Source organism: Dendrobates tinctorius, unplaced genomic scaffold, assembly GCF_039654945.1.
Source record: "Dendrobates tinctorius isolate UK_male_01 unplaced genomic scaffold, ASM3965494v1 ptg000175l, whole genome shotgun sequence".
In the NCBI taxonomy this organism is placed as follows: Eukaryota; Metazoa; Chordata; class Amphibia; order Anura; family Dendrobatidae; genus Dendrobates; species Dendrobates tinctorius.
Genome location: NW_027361842.1, coordinates 7016345 through 7035804, shown reverse-complemented (window position 1 = coordinate 7035804; position 19460 = coordinate 7016345). Strand labels below are relative to the sequence as shown.

Sequence of the window (19460 nt, the reverse complement as noted above, 5' to 3'; positions counted from 1 at the left end):
AATTCCTAGGGGCAGCCCTGTGCCGAAGTACATTCAGCATGAAAGAACATTCCTCAGACAACCATTAATAAGCTCATTGGTAGCAGTCAGGGCATGTAAGCACGTGTTTTTCTGCACGTGGCACTTATCCTCAATACTGAATGAATCGAGAAGATTCACTTTTTTTTCTTCATTTTTTCATAACTTGAATAGTAAATAGTATTAGCAAGTCTATATCTCTACATACGGCCTGGACAAAAATGATGGTACCCTTAACTTAATATTTTGTTGCACAACCTTTTGAGACAATCCCTGCAAACAAACAATTTCTGTAACTGTCAATGAGACTTCTGCACCTCTTTGACAGGTATTTTCGCCCACTCCTCATAAGCAAACTGCTCCAAATGTCTCAGGTTTGAAAGGTGCCTTCTCTAGACTGGATGTTTCAGCTCCTTCAGGAATTATTGAATAGAATTTAGATCAGGGTTTAGGTCAACCATTCTTGGATGTTTTTTGATCATTATTCGGTTTGAGGACCCATAACCTGTGACTCAGACCAAGCTTCCAGATGCAGCAAACCAGAGACAAAACATAACCAAACCTCTCCATTAGGGATGAGCGAGTATACTTGTTAGGATTCGGTACTCGGCGAGTAATGCGGTACTCGCGGTACTCGAATCCTGGTGAGTATTTCACTACTCACCTCGCAATATTCGGCACAGCCCGCACAGCCAAGCACAGTCTCCTCACAGTCCCCGCACAGCCTGGCACAGTCCCCATACAGCACCTTCACAGCTCAGCACAGTCCCGCACAGTAATGGCACAGCCCAGCACAATCCCACACAGCCCAGCATAGTCCCCGCCCAGCCCAGCACACACACACACAGCCCATTACTCGCATTTCCCATAGACTTACATTGGACGAGTACCCGAGTATTAGGAGCTACTCGCAACGAGTACAGCGAGTCCGAGTATTTCACTATTCGCTCATCCCTACTCTCCATGTTAGGTGACGGGGATTCTCCCGCTGCACGGGATGGATCTCAAGACTTGTCTGGTCCTGTGGTCTCCCATTCAGGCACGGCCACTGAGATAGCTGCTCAGCACAGACTTCGGTCCCAGTGCCTTGCCCAGGCTCGTGCTGCAGGTGTAGTTACTGCTGGCCCTCCAGCTAAGCCTACGGTGACTACTAGTTTACACGTGCAGCGCTGTGCTCTGGAGCCCAAGTCCAGATTTCATCCTATTGAGCATGTCCATATCATGCATTGGTGCTTGGATGTCAGGTGCTCTGGTGATGTGGCAGCTTCAAACTGGTCCACAGGCAAGGTCCTGTCTGGACTTGAGCAAGGTATAAAAAGCTCTCAATGGCACACACCTGTGCGCTAGTATCGTGTGTATGTTTGTTGGTGGCTACTGTACCACCCTCTGTGCACGTGTGCCGCTAATAGCACTGTGAGTGTTGGTCTAGACAGGCAGTGTAGGGTGGGAACTCCCGCTTGAACTTAGCATCTGCTCCGGGCGTTCTCAGGCGCACGTGCTAAAGCACACCGTGTGTCAGAGCAGAGTCAATGACCAGCTTAGTCTTCCCTGGGTGGTTAAGTTTTAGGGACCCCAATTAGTATTTTTCTATACTCCTGTGCAGACTATCAGGGTATAGTCCTTTGCTTTTCTTGCTTTTCTTCATAGTACTGCTCTGTGGTGTAACAGAGCTTGTTACTTTGTGCTCTGTGCACACTGCGTGACATTTAACTCAGTGTGCTCTCGCAGCCTTTCTCTGCCATTGCGCTAGCTGCGGTTTCTCCATCACCGCATGGTGGACCCCGGGTTGCGAACATACCTTATTATTATAATTTCTTATTTGGTGCATTCCGCCAATCCTAACACTCCATGCTTCACAGTAGGTACAATGATGATTCTTTGTATGCTTCATTCCTGTGTCTGTAAACAGATGTGATTTGCCAAAAAGCTCATTGCCTTGTCTCATCTGTCCTAAGGACATTCTCCAAGAAGCTTTGTGGATTTCTAATAGGTATTTTGGCACATTTCAGTCTCGCTTTTTTATGATTTGCATTCAACAGTGACTTAATTCTCGGTCATCCTCCATGAAGTCCACTTTGGCCAAGACAGCGAGGGATGTTGTAATCTGACACTAATGTACCTTGACTTTGGAGTTCACCCCTACTGTAATCTCTTTGGAAGTTATTCTAGTCTTTGGTTGCTGTTGGTATTATCCATCTCTTCAATTTATCATCAATTTTCCTCTTCCTGCCACATCCTGGGAGGTTGGCTACAGGAACATAGACCTCAAACTTCTTAATAATATGTGCAACTGTAGTAACAGGAACAGAAAACTGTTTGAATATGGTTTTATAGCATTTACCTTTACCATGTTTGTCTATAATTTTCTTTCTAATCTCCTGAGACAATGCTCTCCTTAGCTTCCTTTGGTCCAAGTTTAGTATGGTACACACCATGATACCAACAACAAAGTGACTAGTTTTCAACAATTGTCAAATAGGCAGACTAACTGATTACAAGTTTGTAGACACCTGTGATCCTAATTACAAGACACATCTTACTTTAACATGGCCCTTGGGTTAAATGATTTTCAATCTCTTCTACTGGTACTACCATTTTCGTCCATGCTATATTCATTTTTTTTGTGTTGAATCACAATTAAAAAGCAATGTCTTTCGTCTGTTATTTCAGTGACCATTGTGTTTTTTTCTTACTTTAAGAGACAGGTAGCAGCAATTTTGTCTGTGTCTTTATCCAAAATATATTATACTAGCTGAAGAGCCCGGCGTTGCCTGGGCGTAGTGACGAACTACGGTTAGTTATAACAAATTATAATGAATATATAATATATATATATATATAAATATATATATATATATATATATGTATATGTATATGTATATATATATATATATATATATATATATTAGTGTAGTAACCACTGTGTCCGCTAGGGGGCGCTGTGTGGAGGTCCCCTGAGAAAGGATGAATGGCAGAATATTGAATGGCCGTTAGGTATCTCAAAGTGGGTGGCTTATGTATGTGTGATCAGCAAGGTCTTTGCTGAGATGCTGATTTAATATGAGAGGGAGAAGTCTCCAGGTAACTAGAGAGTTGGGGGGCCTGGTTACCTACAAACCCACCCAGGGGGTGTGTTTAAAGCACGGTTGTAAAGAGTGTGAAAATGCCTGAAGGACCTGTGATGAGGTCAGACTCATGTGACCCAGTGGGCGTGACTATGAACGATATAATGTGGCCAGGGTGAGTTACAAGCTGTTGAATGCAGGGACCTGGTTGGTCCAGAGCGGAAGGTCCCGTGTGCAGGATTGTCTCCTGGCTAACAGCCTGTGTGTGGCTGTGTGTAATGGCTGCCTGATCCTGAAAGTTCCCTGGAGTGATATGGACGTCTGCAGCATGAGTGACGGAACCATGTGGAGACCCTGACGTGGGTGAGATAAATGAGGCTAAGAGAGCCTGTATGCTGGACATTGATCAATCTGTGTGAACACTGGGTTTACAGAGGGAAGCTATAACGGACGCTCTGCTGTTTATGTGAAGTTTTGTTGATTGCTTCTATCGGTTTATGCTGCATAATAAACCGCATGGACTGCTACGTTTGATGGAAAACCCATGCCGGATGTGTTTTGTTCGCTGCCAAGCGAGAAATCCCAAAGTAAATGACAGCGCTGCCTCACAACATATATATATATATATATATATATATATAAACAACGACAAAGCAAAGTCCAGCAATAACGTGAGCAATCCAGGATGCTGTTAAAAAATGTTTTCTTTTTATTCATAAATCCATTAAAATGCAATGGTCCAAGCAGTTCAAAACAGCAATAACGCAGGAAAGTTGTGCAGATAGGACTACGCGTTTCAGCGGTAGAACCCGCCTTCTTCACGGTCCAGAATATATATAATATATATATATATATATATATATATAAAGCTGAGTGTATAGCCCCACCCACTCCGCATAGCCACATTCACTATAATATCCCACATCGTCCCGTCATCCTGAGCTACCGGACTACTATCCCTAATATTCCACATCGTTCCATCAGCCAGAGCCACTGAATAACTACAACGAATATCCCAAATCATCCCGTCAACCAGAGCCACCGGACTATTACGCCTAATATCCCACATCATCCCTTCAGCCAGAGCCACCGGACAACTACCATTAATATCCTACATCATCCCATCACAACCGTCAGACTAGTACCACTAATATCCCACATCATCTTGTCAGAGCCACCAGACTACTACCCCTAATATCCCACATCATTCCATCAGTGCCACCGGACTACTACCCCTAATATCCCATATCATCCCATCAGCCAGAGCCACCAGACTATTACCCCTAATATCCCACATCATCCCGTCAACCAGAGCCACTGGACTACTACCCCTAATATCCCACATCATCCCTTCAGCCTGGGGTCAGAACCAGAGCGCTAAGTGGAACGGTCCTAGCTTCCATACCGGGGATCCCTTTAAGAGAGGCCTGGCGTCAGAACCAGAGCGCTGAGTGGATTTGCCCTGACTTCCAAACCAATGATCCCTTTACTAGGAGCCTGGGGTGAGAATCAGAGCGCTGAGGGATTTACCCTAACTTCCATACCGGAGATCCCTTTAAGAGAGGCCTGGGGTCAGTACCAAAGTGCAGAGTGGATTTGCCCTCACTTCCATACCTGGGATCCCTTTAAGAGGGGCCTGGGGTCAGAACCAGAGTGCTGAGTGGAATTGCCCTAACTTCCATACCGGAGATCCCTTTAAGAGAGCCTGGAATCAGAACCAGAGACGCTGAATGGATTTGCCCTGACTTGCATACCAATGATCCCTTTAATAGAATCCTGGGGTCAGAATCAGAGCGCTGAGGGACTTGCTCTAACTTCCATACAGGAGATCCCTTTAAGAGAGCGTGGGGTTAGTGCCAGAGCATTTGAATGCAGTTGCCCTGACTTCCATACCGGGGATCCCTTTAAGAGAGCTTGGGGTCAAAACCAGAACGCTGAGTGGAATTGCCCTAACTTCCACACGGGGGATCCATTTAAGAGAGGCATGGGGTCAGAATCAAAGCGCTGGATGGATTGGCCCCGACTTCCATACCAATAATCCCTTTAATAGAAGCCTGGGGTCAGAATCAGAGCGCTGAGGGGTTTGCCCTCTCTTCCGTATCGGGAATCCATTTAAGAGGGGCATGGGGTCAGAATCAGAGCGCTAAGTGGAATTGCCCTAACTTCCATATCGGAGATCCCTTTAAGAGACTCTGGGGTCAGAACCACAGAGCTGAGTGGAACGGTCCTAATCTCCATACCGGGGATCCCTTTATCCCCTTCATGACCATGCCTATTTTGACCTTAATGACCAGGCCATTTTTTGCAATTCTGACCAGTGTCCCTTTATGAGGTAATAACTCTGGAATGCTTCATCTGATCCTAGCGATTCTGAGAATGTTTTTTCGTGACATATTGGGCTTCATGATAGTGGTAAATTTAGATCGATAATTTTTGCATTTATTTGTGAAAAAATCAGAAATTTGGTGAAAATTTTGAAAATTTTGCAATTTTCAAATTTTGAATTTTTATTCTGTTAAACCAGAGAGTTATGTGACACAAAATAGTTACCAAATAACTTTTCCCATAGGTATACTTTGCAACAGCACAATTTTGGAAACAACATTTTTTTTTCGTTAGGAAGTTATAAGGGTTAAAAGTTGACCAGCGATTTCTCATTTTTACAACAAAATTTACAAAACCATTTTTTTAGGGACCACCTCACATTTGAAGTCACTTTGAGGGGTCTATATGGCAGAAAATACCCAAAAGTCACATCATTATAAAAACTGCACCCCTTAAGCTACTCAAAACGACATTAAATAAGATTATTAATCCTTCAGGTGCTTCACAGGACCTAAAGCAACGTGGAAGGAAAAAATGGACATTTTAATTTTTCCAAAAAAAAATTCTTTTAGCATCAATTTTTTCATTTTCACATGGGTAACAGGATAAAATGGATCCTAAAATTTGTTGGGCAATTTCTCCTGAGTACACCGATACCTCATATGTGGTCATAAACCACTGTTTGAGTGCACGGCAGGGCTCAGAAAGGAAGGAGCGCCATTTGACTTTTTAAATGGAAAATATGCTGGAATATTTAGCGGTTGCCATGTCGTGTTTGGAGAGCCCCTGTGTGCCTAAACATTGGAGTTCCCCCACAAGTGACCCCATTTTGGAAACTAGACCCCCAAGGAACTTATCTAGATGCATAGTGATCACTTTGAATCCCCAGGTTCTTCACAAATTGATCCGTAAAAAAGTACTTTTTTTTCACAAAAATTTTCTTTTAGCCTCAGTTTTTTCATTTTCACATGGCATACAGGATAAAATGGATCCTAAAATTTGTTGGGCAATTGCTCTTGAGTACACGGATACCTCATATGTGGTCATAAACCACTGTTTGAGTGCACGGCAGGGCTCAGAAAGGAAGGAGCGCCATTTGACTTTTTGAATGGAAAATATGCTGGAATATTTAGCGGTTGCCATGTCGTGTTTGGAGAGCCCCTGTGTGCCTAAACATTGGAGTTCCCCCACAAGTGACCCCATTTTGGAAACTAGACCCCCAAGGAACTTATCTAGATGCATAGTGATCACTTTGAATCCCCAGGTTCTTCACAAATTGATCCGTAAAAAAGTACTTTTTTTTCACAAAAATTTTCTTTTAGCCTCAGTTTTTTCATTTTCACATGGCATACAGGATAAAATGGATCCTAAAATTTGTTGGGCAATTGCTCTTGAGTACACGGATACCTCATATGTGGTCATAAACCATTGTTTGGGTGCACGGCAGGGTCCGGAAGGGAAGGAGCGCCATTTGACTTTTTGAATGGAAAATTAGCTCCAATTGTTATCGGACACCATGTCGCGTTTGGAGAGCCCCTGTGTGCCTAAACAGAGGAAAAAACCCACAAGTGACACCATTTTGGAAACTAGACCCCTTAAGGAACTTATCTAGATGTGTAGTGAGCACTTTGAACCCCCAAGTGCTTTACAAAAGTGTGTAACGCAGAGCAGTGAAAATAAAAAATCTTTTTTTCCTTAAAAATGATTTTTTAGCTAGCTATTTTTTATTTTCACATGGCTAACAAGAAAAATTGGACCACAGAAGTTGTTGTCCAGTTTGTCCTGAGTACGCTGGTTCTCCATATGTGGGGGGAGACCACTGTTTGGGCTCACGGCAGGGCTCAGAAGGGAAGGAGCGCCATTTGACTTTTTGAAATGAAAATTAGCTCCAATTGTTAGCGGACACCATGTTGTGTTTGGAGAGACCCTGTGTGCCTAAACTTTGGAGCTCCCCCACAAGTGAACCCATTTTGGAAACTAGACCCCCTAAGGAACTTATCTAGATGCATAGTGAGGACTCTGAACCCCCATGTGCTTCACAGAAGATTATAACGCAGAGCCGTGAAAATAAAAAATATTTTTTTTCCTCAAAAAAAATTATTTTTTAGTCCACAATTTTTTAATTTCACAAGGGTAACAGGATAAATTGGACCCCAAAAGTTGTTGTCCAGTTTGTCCAGAGTATGCTGGTACCCCATATGTGGGGGGACCACTGTTTGGGCACACGTCAGGGCTTGGAAGGGAAGTAGTGACTTTAGAAATGCCGACTTGATGGAATGGTCTGCGGACGTCATGTTTACATTTGCAGAGCCCCTGATGTACCTAAACAGTGGCAACCCCCCACAAGTGACCCCATTTTGTAAACTAAACTCCCCAAGGAACTTATCTAGATGTGTGGTGAGCACCTTGAACCCCCAAGTGCTTCACAGAAGTTTATAACGCAGAGCAGTGAAAATAAAAAATCATTTTTTTCCTCAAAAAAATGATTTTTAGCACACAATTTTTTTTCACAAGGGTAACAGGAGAAATTGGACCCCAAAAGTTGATGTCCAGTTTGTCCTGAGTACGCTGGTACCCCATATGTGGGGGGGCACTGTCTGAGCGCACGTCGGGGCTTGAAAGGGAAGTAGTGACGTTTTGAAATGCCGACTTGATGGAATGGTCTGCGGGAGTCATGTTACATTTGCAGAGCCCCTGATGTACCTAAACTGTGGAAACCCCCCACAAGTGACCCCATTTTGGAAACTAGACCCAAGAAACTTATCTAGATGTGTGGTGAGCACCTTGAACCCCCAAATGCTTCACAGAAGTTTATAATGCAAACCTGTGAAAATAAAAAATCATTTTTTTTCCTCAAAAAATTATTTTTTAGCTCGCAATTTTTTATTTTCACAAGGGTAACAGGAGAAATTGGACCCCAAAATTTGTTGTCCAGTTTGTCCTGAGTATGCTGGCACCCCATGTGTGGGGGGAACCATTGTTTGGGCACACGTCAGGGCTCGGAATAGAAGTAGTGACGTTTTGAAATGCAGACTTTGATGGAATGGTCTGCGGTCATTGTTACGTTTGCAGAGCCCCTGATGTGCCTAAACAGTAGAAACCCCCCACAAGTGACCCCATTTTGGAAACTAGACCTTCAAAGGAACATATCTAGATGTCTGGTGAGCACTTTGAACCCCAAAGTGCTTCACAGAAGTTTATAACGCAGAGACGTGAAAATAAAAAAAATCATTTTTTTCCACAAACATAATTTTTAGCCCCCAATTTTTTATTTTCCCAACAGGAGAAATTAGACCCCCAAAGTTGTTGTGCAATTTTTCCTGAGTAGACAGATACCTCATATGTTGGGGTAGACCACTGTTTGGGCACACGTCGGGGCTTGGAAGGGAGGGAGCACTGTTTGACTTTTGGAACGCAAAATTGGCTGGAATCAATGGTGGCACCATGTCGCGTTTGGAGACTCCCTGATGTGCGTAAAGAGTGGAAACCCCTCAATTCTAAGTCCAACCCTAACCCTAATCCCAATCTTAACCATAACCCTAACCCCAACACACCCCTAATCCCAACCCTAACCATCACCCTAACCACAAGCCTAATCCCAATCCTATCCCCAACAAACCCCTAACTCTAATCTTAACCCTAGTTGCAACCCTAACGCTAATTCCAACCCTAACCCTAATTCCAACCCTAACCCTAATTCCACCCTAACCCTAATTCCAACCCAAACTCTAACCCAACCCTAACCCTAACGGAAAAATAAAAATATTTTCTTTATTTTATTATTTGTGCCTATCTATGGGGGTGATAAAGGGGGGGGTTATTTATTTTTATTTTATTCACTGTGAGAGTTTATCACAGTAATCAAAATGAATGAATCGAATCTGAAGCCAGCAGATTCGAGCGGGTGCACTGCGCATGCACCTGCCATTTTCCAAGATGGCAGCGCCCATGATCCGGGACACCAGGAGCAACAGCGGCACTCAGAAGGTACCGAGGGGGTGATCAGAAGCTAGGGGGTGATCAGAAGCTGGGGGGAGCGGAGGGAAGGCGGGGAAGCATATGATGACAGCGGCGGCAGATCAACGCTGTCATTCAGTGGTGGAGGGGCAGATCGCCGCTGGGGTGGGTCGGATTGGTGTCTCCAGCCATGCCCGATGCTACTGCAGCCAATCAGATCGATCGTAGCCACGTGGGGGTGAAGCCACGCCACCTGTGGTGAAGTACAAAGGGTCCTATCACTGCAGGTCAGGTGACCTTTCAGTGACCCCGGTCACCCGACCCGCAGGAGGGCAATTAATTCATGACGCCACATAGGCATCACTGGTCAGATTGGCTCCGACTTTCATGACGCCTATGTGGCGTCATTGGTCGGGAAGGGGTTAAGAGGGGCCTGGGGTCAGAACCAGAGCGCTTAGTAGAATTGCTCTAACTTCCATACCGGAGATCCCTTTAAGAGAGGCCTGGGGTCAAAACCAAAGCGCTGGATGGATTTCCCCTGACTTCCATACCAATTATCCCTTTAAGAAAGGCCTGAGGTCAAAATTAGAGCACTGAGGGAGTGGCCCTAACTTTTATACCGGAGATGCCTTTAAGAGGGAAGATGTGCCTATGGGATGGAGGATGTGTGATGGGGTTATGGGCACGGGAGGGGGATTTATTTCTGGGGGCAGACAATGACTGGGAGCTTATGTTCCCGGGGATGCTGATTTCTCCCACCCGGTCAGTGTCTGCTGAGGTGTTGTGGAGTGGGAAAACTGTAGCTCATAGCAACCAATCACAGCTCAGCTTCTTTTAAACAGCTCTGGTGAAATGAAAGATGCTTTGGTGATATACACACAGAGTACATTCAATTTTATATATATATATAGATTTTTCATGTGACATTCAGATGAAAATCTGCTGTTTTTTGGCACAATGAAGGGGAGGCTGAGTTTTTATAAAGCTGGGAAATTTGCATCACATGGCCTTTCTCAATGATGATAGTGAACAAGCCATAACCTTAACAGACTAATTAAGGTCTGAAACCTTGGTCAAAGTTATCTGAGCACACCAGTCTCCAAGGGTGCACAATCTTTTGCATCAGTCCATTTTCCTTTTTGCAATTTTTAAAATGTAAAAAAATTACAATATTTTATTTTTTTGACTAAATTACAAAGGAAATATGTCATTTTTAACTTAAGCAAGTTGAAGATGAAATGATCTTTAAAAGGGCTAAACTCTTCACAATAACAGTAATTTTGATCAGGAGTGCCCAAACTTTTACATGCCACTGTATATAATTCCCCATTTAAGAATATGCCTCTCCATAGCTGTGGAAAGAATCCAGGCCATACCTCCATTTGTTGTTCTGGGAATTCTGGTATTTCTTTGCCTATGAAGCTGAAGTTTGAAGAGTTCATCTTCTAACTGCTGATTTTCAATTTCAAGAGTAATTAATTTCTCATTCAAGTCCCATTTTGTACTTGTGTATCCTTCTGCAGATGGCAAAAACGGACATGAAAGGCAAAAACAAATTGTATATTACATGTATTGTTTCAGTAACGTAAGGGTTTATCCATACTAGTGTTTTTTTGCCAGGGTCGGCGTTTGGCCCAGGCAGACCAGGCAGATGCCTGGGGCCCCCACCTACAAAGGGGGCCCCCTGCATCTGCAGTCCATTTATCAAAAGCCCAGAGGGTGTACAGCGTTGAATAATGCTGTGCATTGCTCTGAAGTCCTGGAGTGTCTCTCGCAAAGCCCCTTGAGCCCCCCTCTCTCTTTCTCCCTGCAGTCAGGTTAAAAGTTGAGAGTGTGGGGGAGGGGCCAATTACAGCACAGTGACAGCCAGGAAGATGCCTGAAACTCTGTATGTCTCCTCGTGAGTCCTGATCATGGCTGCTCCTAGCACTGTCCTGAGAATGGATGTGCATAAGTGAAGCCGCAGAACCTGGTAAGAGCAGCAATAACAGGTCAGAGTACAGTGATTTACTCACTGTGGTCCTAGAGCTCTGTGCTGATCGCTGCAGGATCAGGATTCACAGACACATACAGCAGCGATCAGCATCAGCTTTGACCGTAGTCACTAATCACTGCCTGTAATGTGACAGGGCGACCTCCTGTCACTACTGTCTGGATGACACAAGACAGGGATATTGTCTGCTGAATCAGGGGATTTATGCCATAGAAATAAATGATTTCCCATGTGAAATAATAAGGGTAAACCATACATATATATATACTGTATAGTACTAGTACAGGTGTGCATAGGAATCAGCGTTTTTGGTGCATTTTTTTTTTGCTGCCAAAGCCTGCTCTCTTGGCAGTAAAAACACTGCTTTCAAAACACCTATTTTTTAGGGTATGTGCAGACGATCCGGAAATGGCAGCACTTTGGACGCAGCGGACATGTGCTCCATCTAAAGTGCTGCCATCTTTTGAACGCAGGTGAGTCTGCATGTGCTCATTGAACTGTGCGGAATCACCGCGTCCAATACATTGTACGGGTGAGATTTCTCTTGCGGAGACTCGCATCTATGCAAGATAAATTGACATGCTGCAGTCTGGAGAGTCGTGCTGCATGTCTGTCTCTGCAGGTGAGGTGCGGGCGTATGTGGATGCATAGTGGACATGGAATTTCTACAAATCCCCTCCACTATGCTGTAACATCTGGCCGCTGCGGGTTGGATGCTGTGGATGTACGCATCATCCAGAGTTTACTGATAATGGACACTGATCCTTAGAGCTTTTGCTGTTTTTTTTTTTGTATAGTATTCATTTTGTCTACAGTATATGTGTAATAAAGTTAGTTTTATTCACTAAAACACAGCGAAAAGCAACGTTGCGACATTTGCAGCTTTTCTTAAACTTTTTCATTACTTTCTACGGGTGAAAAAAATTGCTGAAAGAAGTGACACGCTGCAGATTTAAAAAACGCTGCAGTTGTGAAATTCAGTCAGGAGAAAATAAAAGGGTGTGAGGAGATTTCTGAAAATCTCAGTCTTTGCTTGTGCTGTAAAATGCTGTAAACTTCTTATTTGCAATCGAAAAAGCTGCAAAAATTCTGCATATGAACGTGGCCAAGAGCGGCTTTTTAAAGCGCCAGCAAAACATATGAGATTTCCGGAATCTCCTGCATGCGCTTGGTTTTTTTTTGACTGAATTTCAGGACTGTAGCGCTTTTTAAATCTGCAGCGCGTCACTTCTTTCAATGTGTTTTCACCCGTAGAATGCAAGGAAAGAATATAAAAAAGAAAGCTGCAGATATTGCAACGGCATTTTTCGCTGCAATTTTTTAAGTGGTTTTGGTGAATTAAACTATTAAGTCTCGTTCACACGTTCAGTATTTGGTCAGTATTTCACATCAGTATTTGTAATGCAGAGACAGCAGTGGAACAATCAGAGGAAAAGTATAGTAGAAACACATCACCACGTCTGGATTTCTCACCCTCCTGGTTTTGACTTGCACATACTGATGTGAAATGCTGACTGAATACTCAATGTGTGAACGTGGCCTTAAACATACTGTAGACAAAGCAAACATCCTCACTTTAAAAAAAGCTGAAAAAAGTGTAAAGAACACCAGAAAACAAGCTGAAAAACAGGTATTTTGAACGCAACATTTTTACTGCCAATAGAACAGGTTTTGGCTACTGAAAAAAATGCATGTGAACATAGCCATAGCGTTTCAGAGTAAGACTATCTGTGGTGTTACATAGGACTGCAGGTGACATCTACTACATTATCTGTTCTCAGAGAGTTATTACTGCTCTCTATGGTGTTATATAGGATGAGGTCACAGTCATGTGACTGCTCATGTGAGCCGGGAGGGCTTCTGTTCTGGAGTGTGCTGTGCATAGAGGGAATTGTATGGCAATTGGTACACAGTCCCTTCTGAAATGACAGGTGGGCGTGGCGGCTGATTTGCAGTGCGGGGAAAGCTACAGTGTCAAAATCGGGACTGTCCCGCTGGATCCAGGACAGTTGGGACCCCTGCTGTGTTATCTGCAGTGTTAAATAAAATTAAGAGGGGATTGGGGGACAACTCTTTGTCTTGGGATTGGGAGACAACTCTTTGTCTTGGGGCTTGTGCCCCCTAATCTTTTCTGACCCTAGCAACGCTCCTGTGTAATGCTAATAGTGGCAGATCCGTTGGCTGATATAAGGCCCCTGAATATGGGGGCCACAGTGCCAGCACAGGCCCCTCTGCCACCTGTATCCACATCCTGCTCATGTAATGTAACCTAAATGTGTGATTTTACAATGTTAGCATTTGGGACCCCACTTTGAACTTTTGTCTAGGGTCCCACTTTGTCTAAAACCGGCCCTGTCTCTTGCATTATGTCTATTGATTACAACAAAGACATGCATTAATATACTTTGGTTGTAGTTTGTACCATATTGCAACTCAAATTGCAAATTAAAAAACTATTGAGGATGTGCCCTAAGTTAGATATCTAATTTAAAGGAAATAATCTCCCGAAAACTACCTATTGTTTAAATCAGGGTTTTATTTTAAATTTATTTTTTTTGTAATTTTATAATATCTTATCAAGTTTCCATACTAGTATCTATAGGTCTTATACTAAACTTGCACTTCATATTAAATATAGAAGATTAAAATGAAAGGTAACAGCTCTATATGTTTAGATCAGTATAACTATGATATTTTGGCTTTAATGATTAGTATTTATTACATGTCAAGGCTTGTTTACTAGTAGAAGACTTCTCTCCTGCTGCGTTAATTCCTTGGAATGCACTACCCAGGACAGTTTGATTAATTCCCCATACTCACAATTTTAAGCATGGCCTAAAAATGAATTTATTTAAACTGGCTTGTTACATCACTTCACTTATCTAACTATCTTTGTTTTGCCCATGCAAAATTTTCTAGGACTATGACTAAGGGTGATCGGACGCCAGAAACGCGTCATGTTTTTATATCCTTGGAATCCTTGTTTTTAAAGATTTTCCAATAAAGTTTTGATATATTTTATTCATTGTTGGATAGATGTGCAGATTTTTTTTTCCTCCTCACAATTTCATCTTTTTTTTTTTTAGCAGCGTAGTTAAAGAAAAAGTTATTCATGGGGGAGGGGGCTAGTTGTACTCTACATTGGGCAACACATTCTTGGTACATTAGCAGTTAATTTATATTTATTTTACATCTTACAATGCACTGATTATCTTTAATCATGTTATAAATGTATTGCACAGGTTGTCACAGTTCTACAATATGTTTTTTATTAATGATAACTTTTTTATCAATTCCATTATCATTTTTATGGTTTTTACAAAAGTATAAGGCACTCACAGAGGTCTCTGGTGTTAGAGTGTGGCTGCAACTATGTGTTGAATGAATGGGTATAGTGCCCCCATACATGAGGTGAATGCTTGTTATGATGTGGTTTTTGGCTGCTGCTCATGATACTCATACTCATCATGTGTTATTAAAAGGGTTGTCTGGGATTGTAGATCAAGTCTGTAGTCATTTTATGTGACTGTAGACTTGATAATCCTCACAGCGCGTACAGTGTGCATTGTCAGGATTCTCTAGTGTCGGGGCTGGGAGCATCCAGCAATTTGCATACTCCCAGCCACATTGTGGATAGACATGTCCAGTCTCATTCAATTAACTTGTATTGAGTGTGGAAGCGTAAATCTAATTGTCACGTGACCGCATGTTGCAAATTGCATACTTGAGGTCACATGGCTACCCACTCCTGGTGCCAGAGAATCCTGACAGTGCACAGTCCATGTTATGTAAGGACGCACCAGTCTGCAGTCACATAGAGTGACTGCAGACTTGAGCCCCAAGCCTGGACAAACCCTGTAAGCAGTAAAGAAAATATTTTGACTGTAGACATTAATCCCCAGTTAATTCATTAATTCATAGCTAATTAGCACAGGGGAGTAAGCAGTGGCTCATCAGACCTTTCCCTTGCACGGTGACCTTCATGAATGAATAGCCATCCATGAAGTGCCAGCTCTCTGCTCTGATTTATAGAGGGGTTTTAAAGAGAACCTGTCACCAGGAATAACTCTGTTAACCTGCAGATATGTAGCCGAATGCAGTGGGGAGAAAATTATCTTTATTCTCCTCGCCAACATTTGGTATTCAGTCATAGGGGTGGGGCGGCACCGATTCAGTCACCGCTCTGAGAATACCATGCCCCCGGACCTGACTGACACTGGCTCTACATAGAGGCCTGCTGTCAGTCAGGGCCGGGGGCGCAGTTACAGTGGCCACTCTGTAAAGTCAGCGTGTCTGAACTAGCGCAACCCCCATGACTGAAACCGAATGTTGGTGGGGAGAATAAAGATCATTTTCTCCCACTGCATTTGGCTATGCACAGGCACCAGACAGCATCCTAAAGCTTTTAACCTGGAGATTAACCGCATACCTGCAGGTTAACAGCGTTATCTATGGTGACGCATTCCCTTTAAGCAGGAAACTAATTTTTATGACATTTTCAGTATTTTTTTAACCCCTTACCTACAATTGATGTAATATTCCGTCCATGTGACCATGGACCTAATTACCATGGACGGAATATTACGTCATCGCGATCAGCGGCGCCCACGTGGTGAGCGCCACTGATCGCGGCCGAGTGTCAGCTAATTATCATAGCTGACACCCGGCACAATGTGTCAGGGGCGGTCACGGACCGCCCCGACACGTTAACCCCTTGCACACCGCGATCAAACACGATCGCGGTGTACCGGGGGTTAAAGGGAAGCATCGGCAGGGAGGGGGCTCCCTCCGTGCTTCCCTGAGCCCCCCACGGCAGCGCAATGTGCAGCGCTGCTGCGGAGGGCTCCTTTCCTGCAGGTCCCCGGATCCAATATGGCGACGGGGACCTCCGGGGGCCTGCAGGAAGCTGGCTTCCTCAGTGCCTGCAAAGCGCAGGCATGAGGAAGCCTGTGCAGTGCCTGTGACAGATCGCTGATCTGTCACAGTGATCTGTGATGTGACAGATCAGCGATCTGTCACAGGACAGTTATGTCCCCCCTGGGACATTGTAATAAAGTAAAAAAATAAATAAAAAAAGTGTAAAAATAATTACAAAAAAAAAAAAAAAAATCGCTAAATAAATTCAAAAAAAAAAAAAAAATATTCCCCAATAAATTCATTTTTTGGAAATAAAAAAAAAAATAATAAAAGTACACATATTTGGTATCGCCGCGTCCGTAACAACCCGCCCTATAAAACTGTCCCAATAGTTAACCCCTTAAGCGAACCCCTTTAAAAATAAAAATAAAAACCGAAGCAAAAAACAATGATTTATTATCATACCGCCGAACAAAAAGTGCAATAACGCGCGATCAAAAAGACGCATATAAATATCCATGGTACCGCTGAAAACGTCATCTTGTCCCGCAAAAAACGAGCTGCCATACAGCATCATCAGCGAAAAAATAAAAAAGTTATAGCTCGCAGAATAAAGCGATGCAAAAATTATTATTTTTTATATAAAATTGTTTTCATTGCATAAAAGCGACAAAACATAAAAAAAGACCTAAATGAGGTATCGCTGTAACTGTACTGACCCGAAGAATAAAACCGCCTTATAAATTTTACCGCAGCCAGAACGGCGTAAACGCACCACCCAAAAGAAATTCATGAAACGCTGGTTTTTGTTCATTCTGCGTCCCAAAAAACTAAATAAAAAGCGATCAAAAAATGTCACATGCCCGAACATGATACTAATAAAAGCGTCAACTCGTCCTGCAAAAAATAAGACCTCACATGACTCGGTGGGTCAAAATATGGAAAAATTATAGCTCTCAATATGTGGTGATGCAAAAACTATTTTTACAATAAAAAGCGTCTTTTAGCGTGCGACAGCTGCCAAACATAAAAACCGCCATAAATAGTAAATCAAACCCCCCGTTATCACCCCCTTAGTTAGGAAAAAATAATAAAATTAAAAAAATGTATTTATTTCCATTTTCCCATTAGGGTTAGGGCTAGGGCTAGGGTTAGGGCTAGGGTTAGGGTTACGGTTAGGGTTAGGGTTAGAATTGGGGGTTTCCACTATTTGCGCACATCAGGTGCTCTCCAAACGCAACATGGCGTATGATCTCAATTCCAGCCAATTATGCGTTGAAAAAGTCAAATGGTGCTCCTTCCCTTCCAAGCTCTGCCATGTACCCAAACAGTGTTTTACCCCCACATATGGGGTATCAGCCTACTCAGGACAATTTGCAAAACAACTTTTGGGGTCCTATTTCTCCTGTTGACCTTAGGAAAATAAAAATTTTGGGGCAAAAATATCATTTTTGTGGAAAAAATTTTTTTTGTTATTTTCACGCCTGGGCGTTATAAACTTCTGTGAAGCACTTGGGGGTTCAAAGTTCTCACCACACATCTAGATAAGTTCCTTGGGGGGTCTAGTTTCCAAAATGGGGTCATTTGTGGGGGGTTTCCACTGTTTTGGTACATCAGGGGCTTTCCAAACGCGACATGGTGTCCGATCTCAATTCCAGCCAAAAAAGTCAAATGGCGCTGCTTGCCTTCCGAGCTCTGCCATGTGCCCAAATAGTCATTTACACCCACATATGGGGTATCAGCGTACTCAGGACAAATTGCAAAATAACTTTTAGGGTCCTGTTACCCTTGGGGAAATAAAAATTGGGGGTGAAAAGATCATTTTGTGGAAAAAATATGATTTTTTAATTGTACCGCTGTACATTATAAACTTCTGTGAAGCCCTTGTGGGTTCAAAGTTCTCACCACATATCTAGATAAGTTCCTTAGGGGGTCTAGTTTCAAAAATGGGGTCACTTGTGGGGGGATTCCACTGTTTAGGTACATCAGGGGCTCTCCAAATGCGACATGGCGTCCGATCAGAATTCCAGCCAATTTTGCATTGAAAAAGTCAAACGGCGCTCCTTCCCTTCTGAGCTCTGCCATGCGCCGAAACAGTGGTTCCCCCCCACATATCAGGTATCAGCGTGCTCAGGACAAATTGCACAATAATTTTTGCAGTCCAATTTCTCCTGTTACACTTGGTAAAATAAAAAAAATTGAACCTGAAGTAATTTTTTTTGTGAAAAAAAAGTTAAATGTTAATTTTTTTTAAATATTCAAAAAATTCCTGTGACGCACCTGAAGGGTTAATAAACTCCTTGAATGTGGTTTTAAGCACCTTAAGGGGTGCAGTTTTTAGAATGGTGTCACTTTTGGGTATTTTCTATCATATAGACCCCTCAAAGTGGCTTCAAATGTGATGTGGTCCGTAAAAATAAAATGGTGTTGCAAAAATGAGAGATCGCTGGTCAACTTTTAACCCTTATAACTTACTAACAAATAAAAATTTTGGTTCCAAATTTGTGCTGATGTAAAGTAAACATGTGGCAAATGTTACTTATTAACTTTTTTGTGTGCCATATCTCTGTGATTTAAGGGCATAAAAATTCAAAGTTGGAAAATTGTGGAATGTTAAAAATTTTCACCAAATTTCCGTTTTTCTCACAAATAAACGCAAGTTATATGAAAGAAATTTTACCACTAACATGAAGTACAATATGTCATGAGAAAACAATGTCAGAATCACCGGGATCCATGGAAGCGTTTCAGAGTTATTACCTCATAAAGGGACAGTGGTCAGAATTGTAAAAATTGGCCCGGTAGTTAACGTGCAAACCACCCTTGGTAGTGAAGGGGTTAAATAGGAAACAAGCAGGAGATCATTGCCATTTGTATTTTGAAAAGCAATATTGATGGCAGGGATGGAGGTAATGGCGTTACATCCATCTCCAAAGCTGGTGAAATTCTGCATTATGATGAGCTATTGTACTGAAAAGGGCCCATATGTTCTTCTTTCACAGAGGTTATGTTCTGTCTGTGTCCACTACTAATTGATGGTGCACTTTAAGGATATTGATATTTTGGTATGGAGCGGACACCCAGGTCCACAACCATTCAGGAGAACAAACTGACAAGATAGTCATCAACTGGTCCATCCCCTGGTGAATGGGGGGCAGGAGAATATGCCATACATGTCCTTAAAATGAGAAAATTCCCTTTTACTTCTAAACATTAAGAATCTTTGAAGTGCATACAAATGTTTA

The 19460-nt window shown here is 42.7% G+C and overlaps 1 protein-coding gene across 2 annotated transcripts in view; it reads right to left on the bottom strand.

Moving 5' to 3' along the window:
* LOC141054166 (coiled-coil domain-containing protein 17-like) overlaps positions 1 to 19460 on the bottom strand; it is a 153717-nt gene that overhangs the window by 77557 nt on the left and 56700 nt on the right. The window contains exon 7 of one of the 2 annotated variants that reach the window (XM_073551361.1): positions 10742 to 10882. The exons of the other annotated variant lie outside the window; for it this stretch is intronic. Within the exon in view, the coding sequence (XP_073407462.1) occupies positions 10742 to 10882 (141 nt within the window). The remainder of the gene's footprint in view (positions 1 to 10741; positions 10883 to 19460) is intronic. 2 annotated transcript variants of the gene reach the window in all.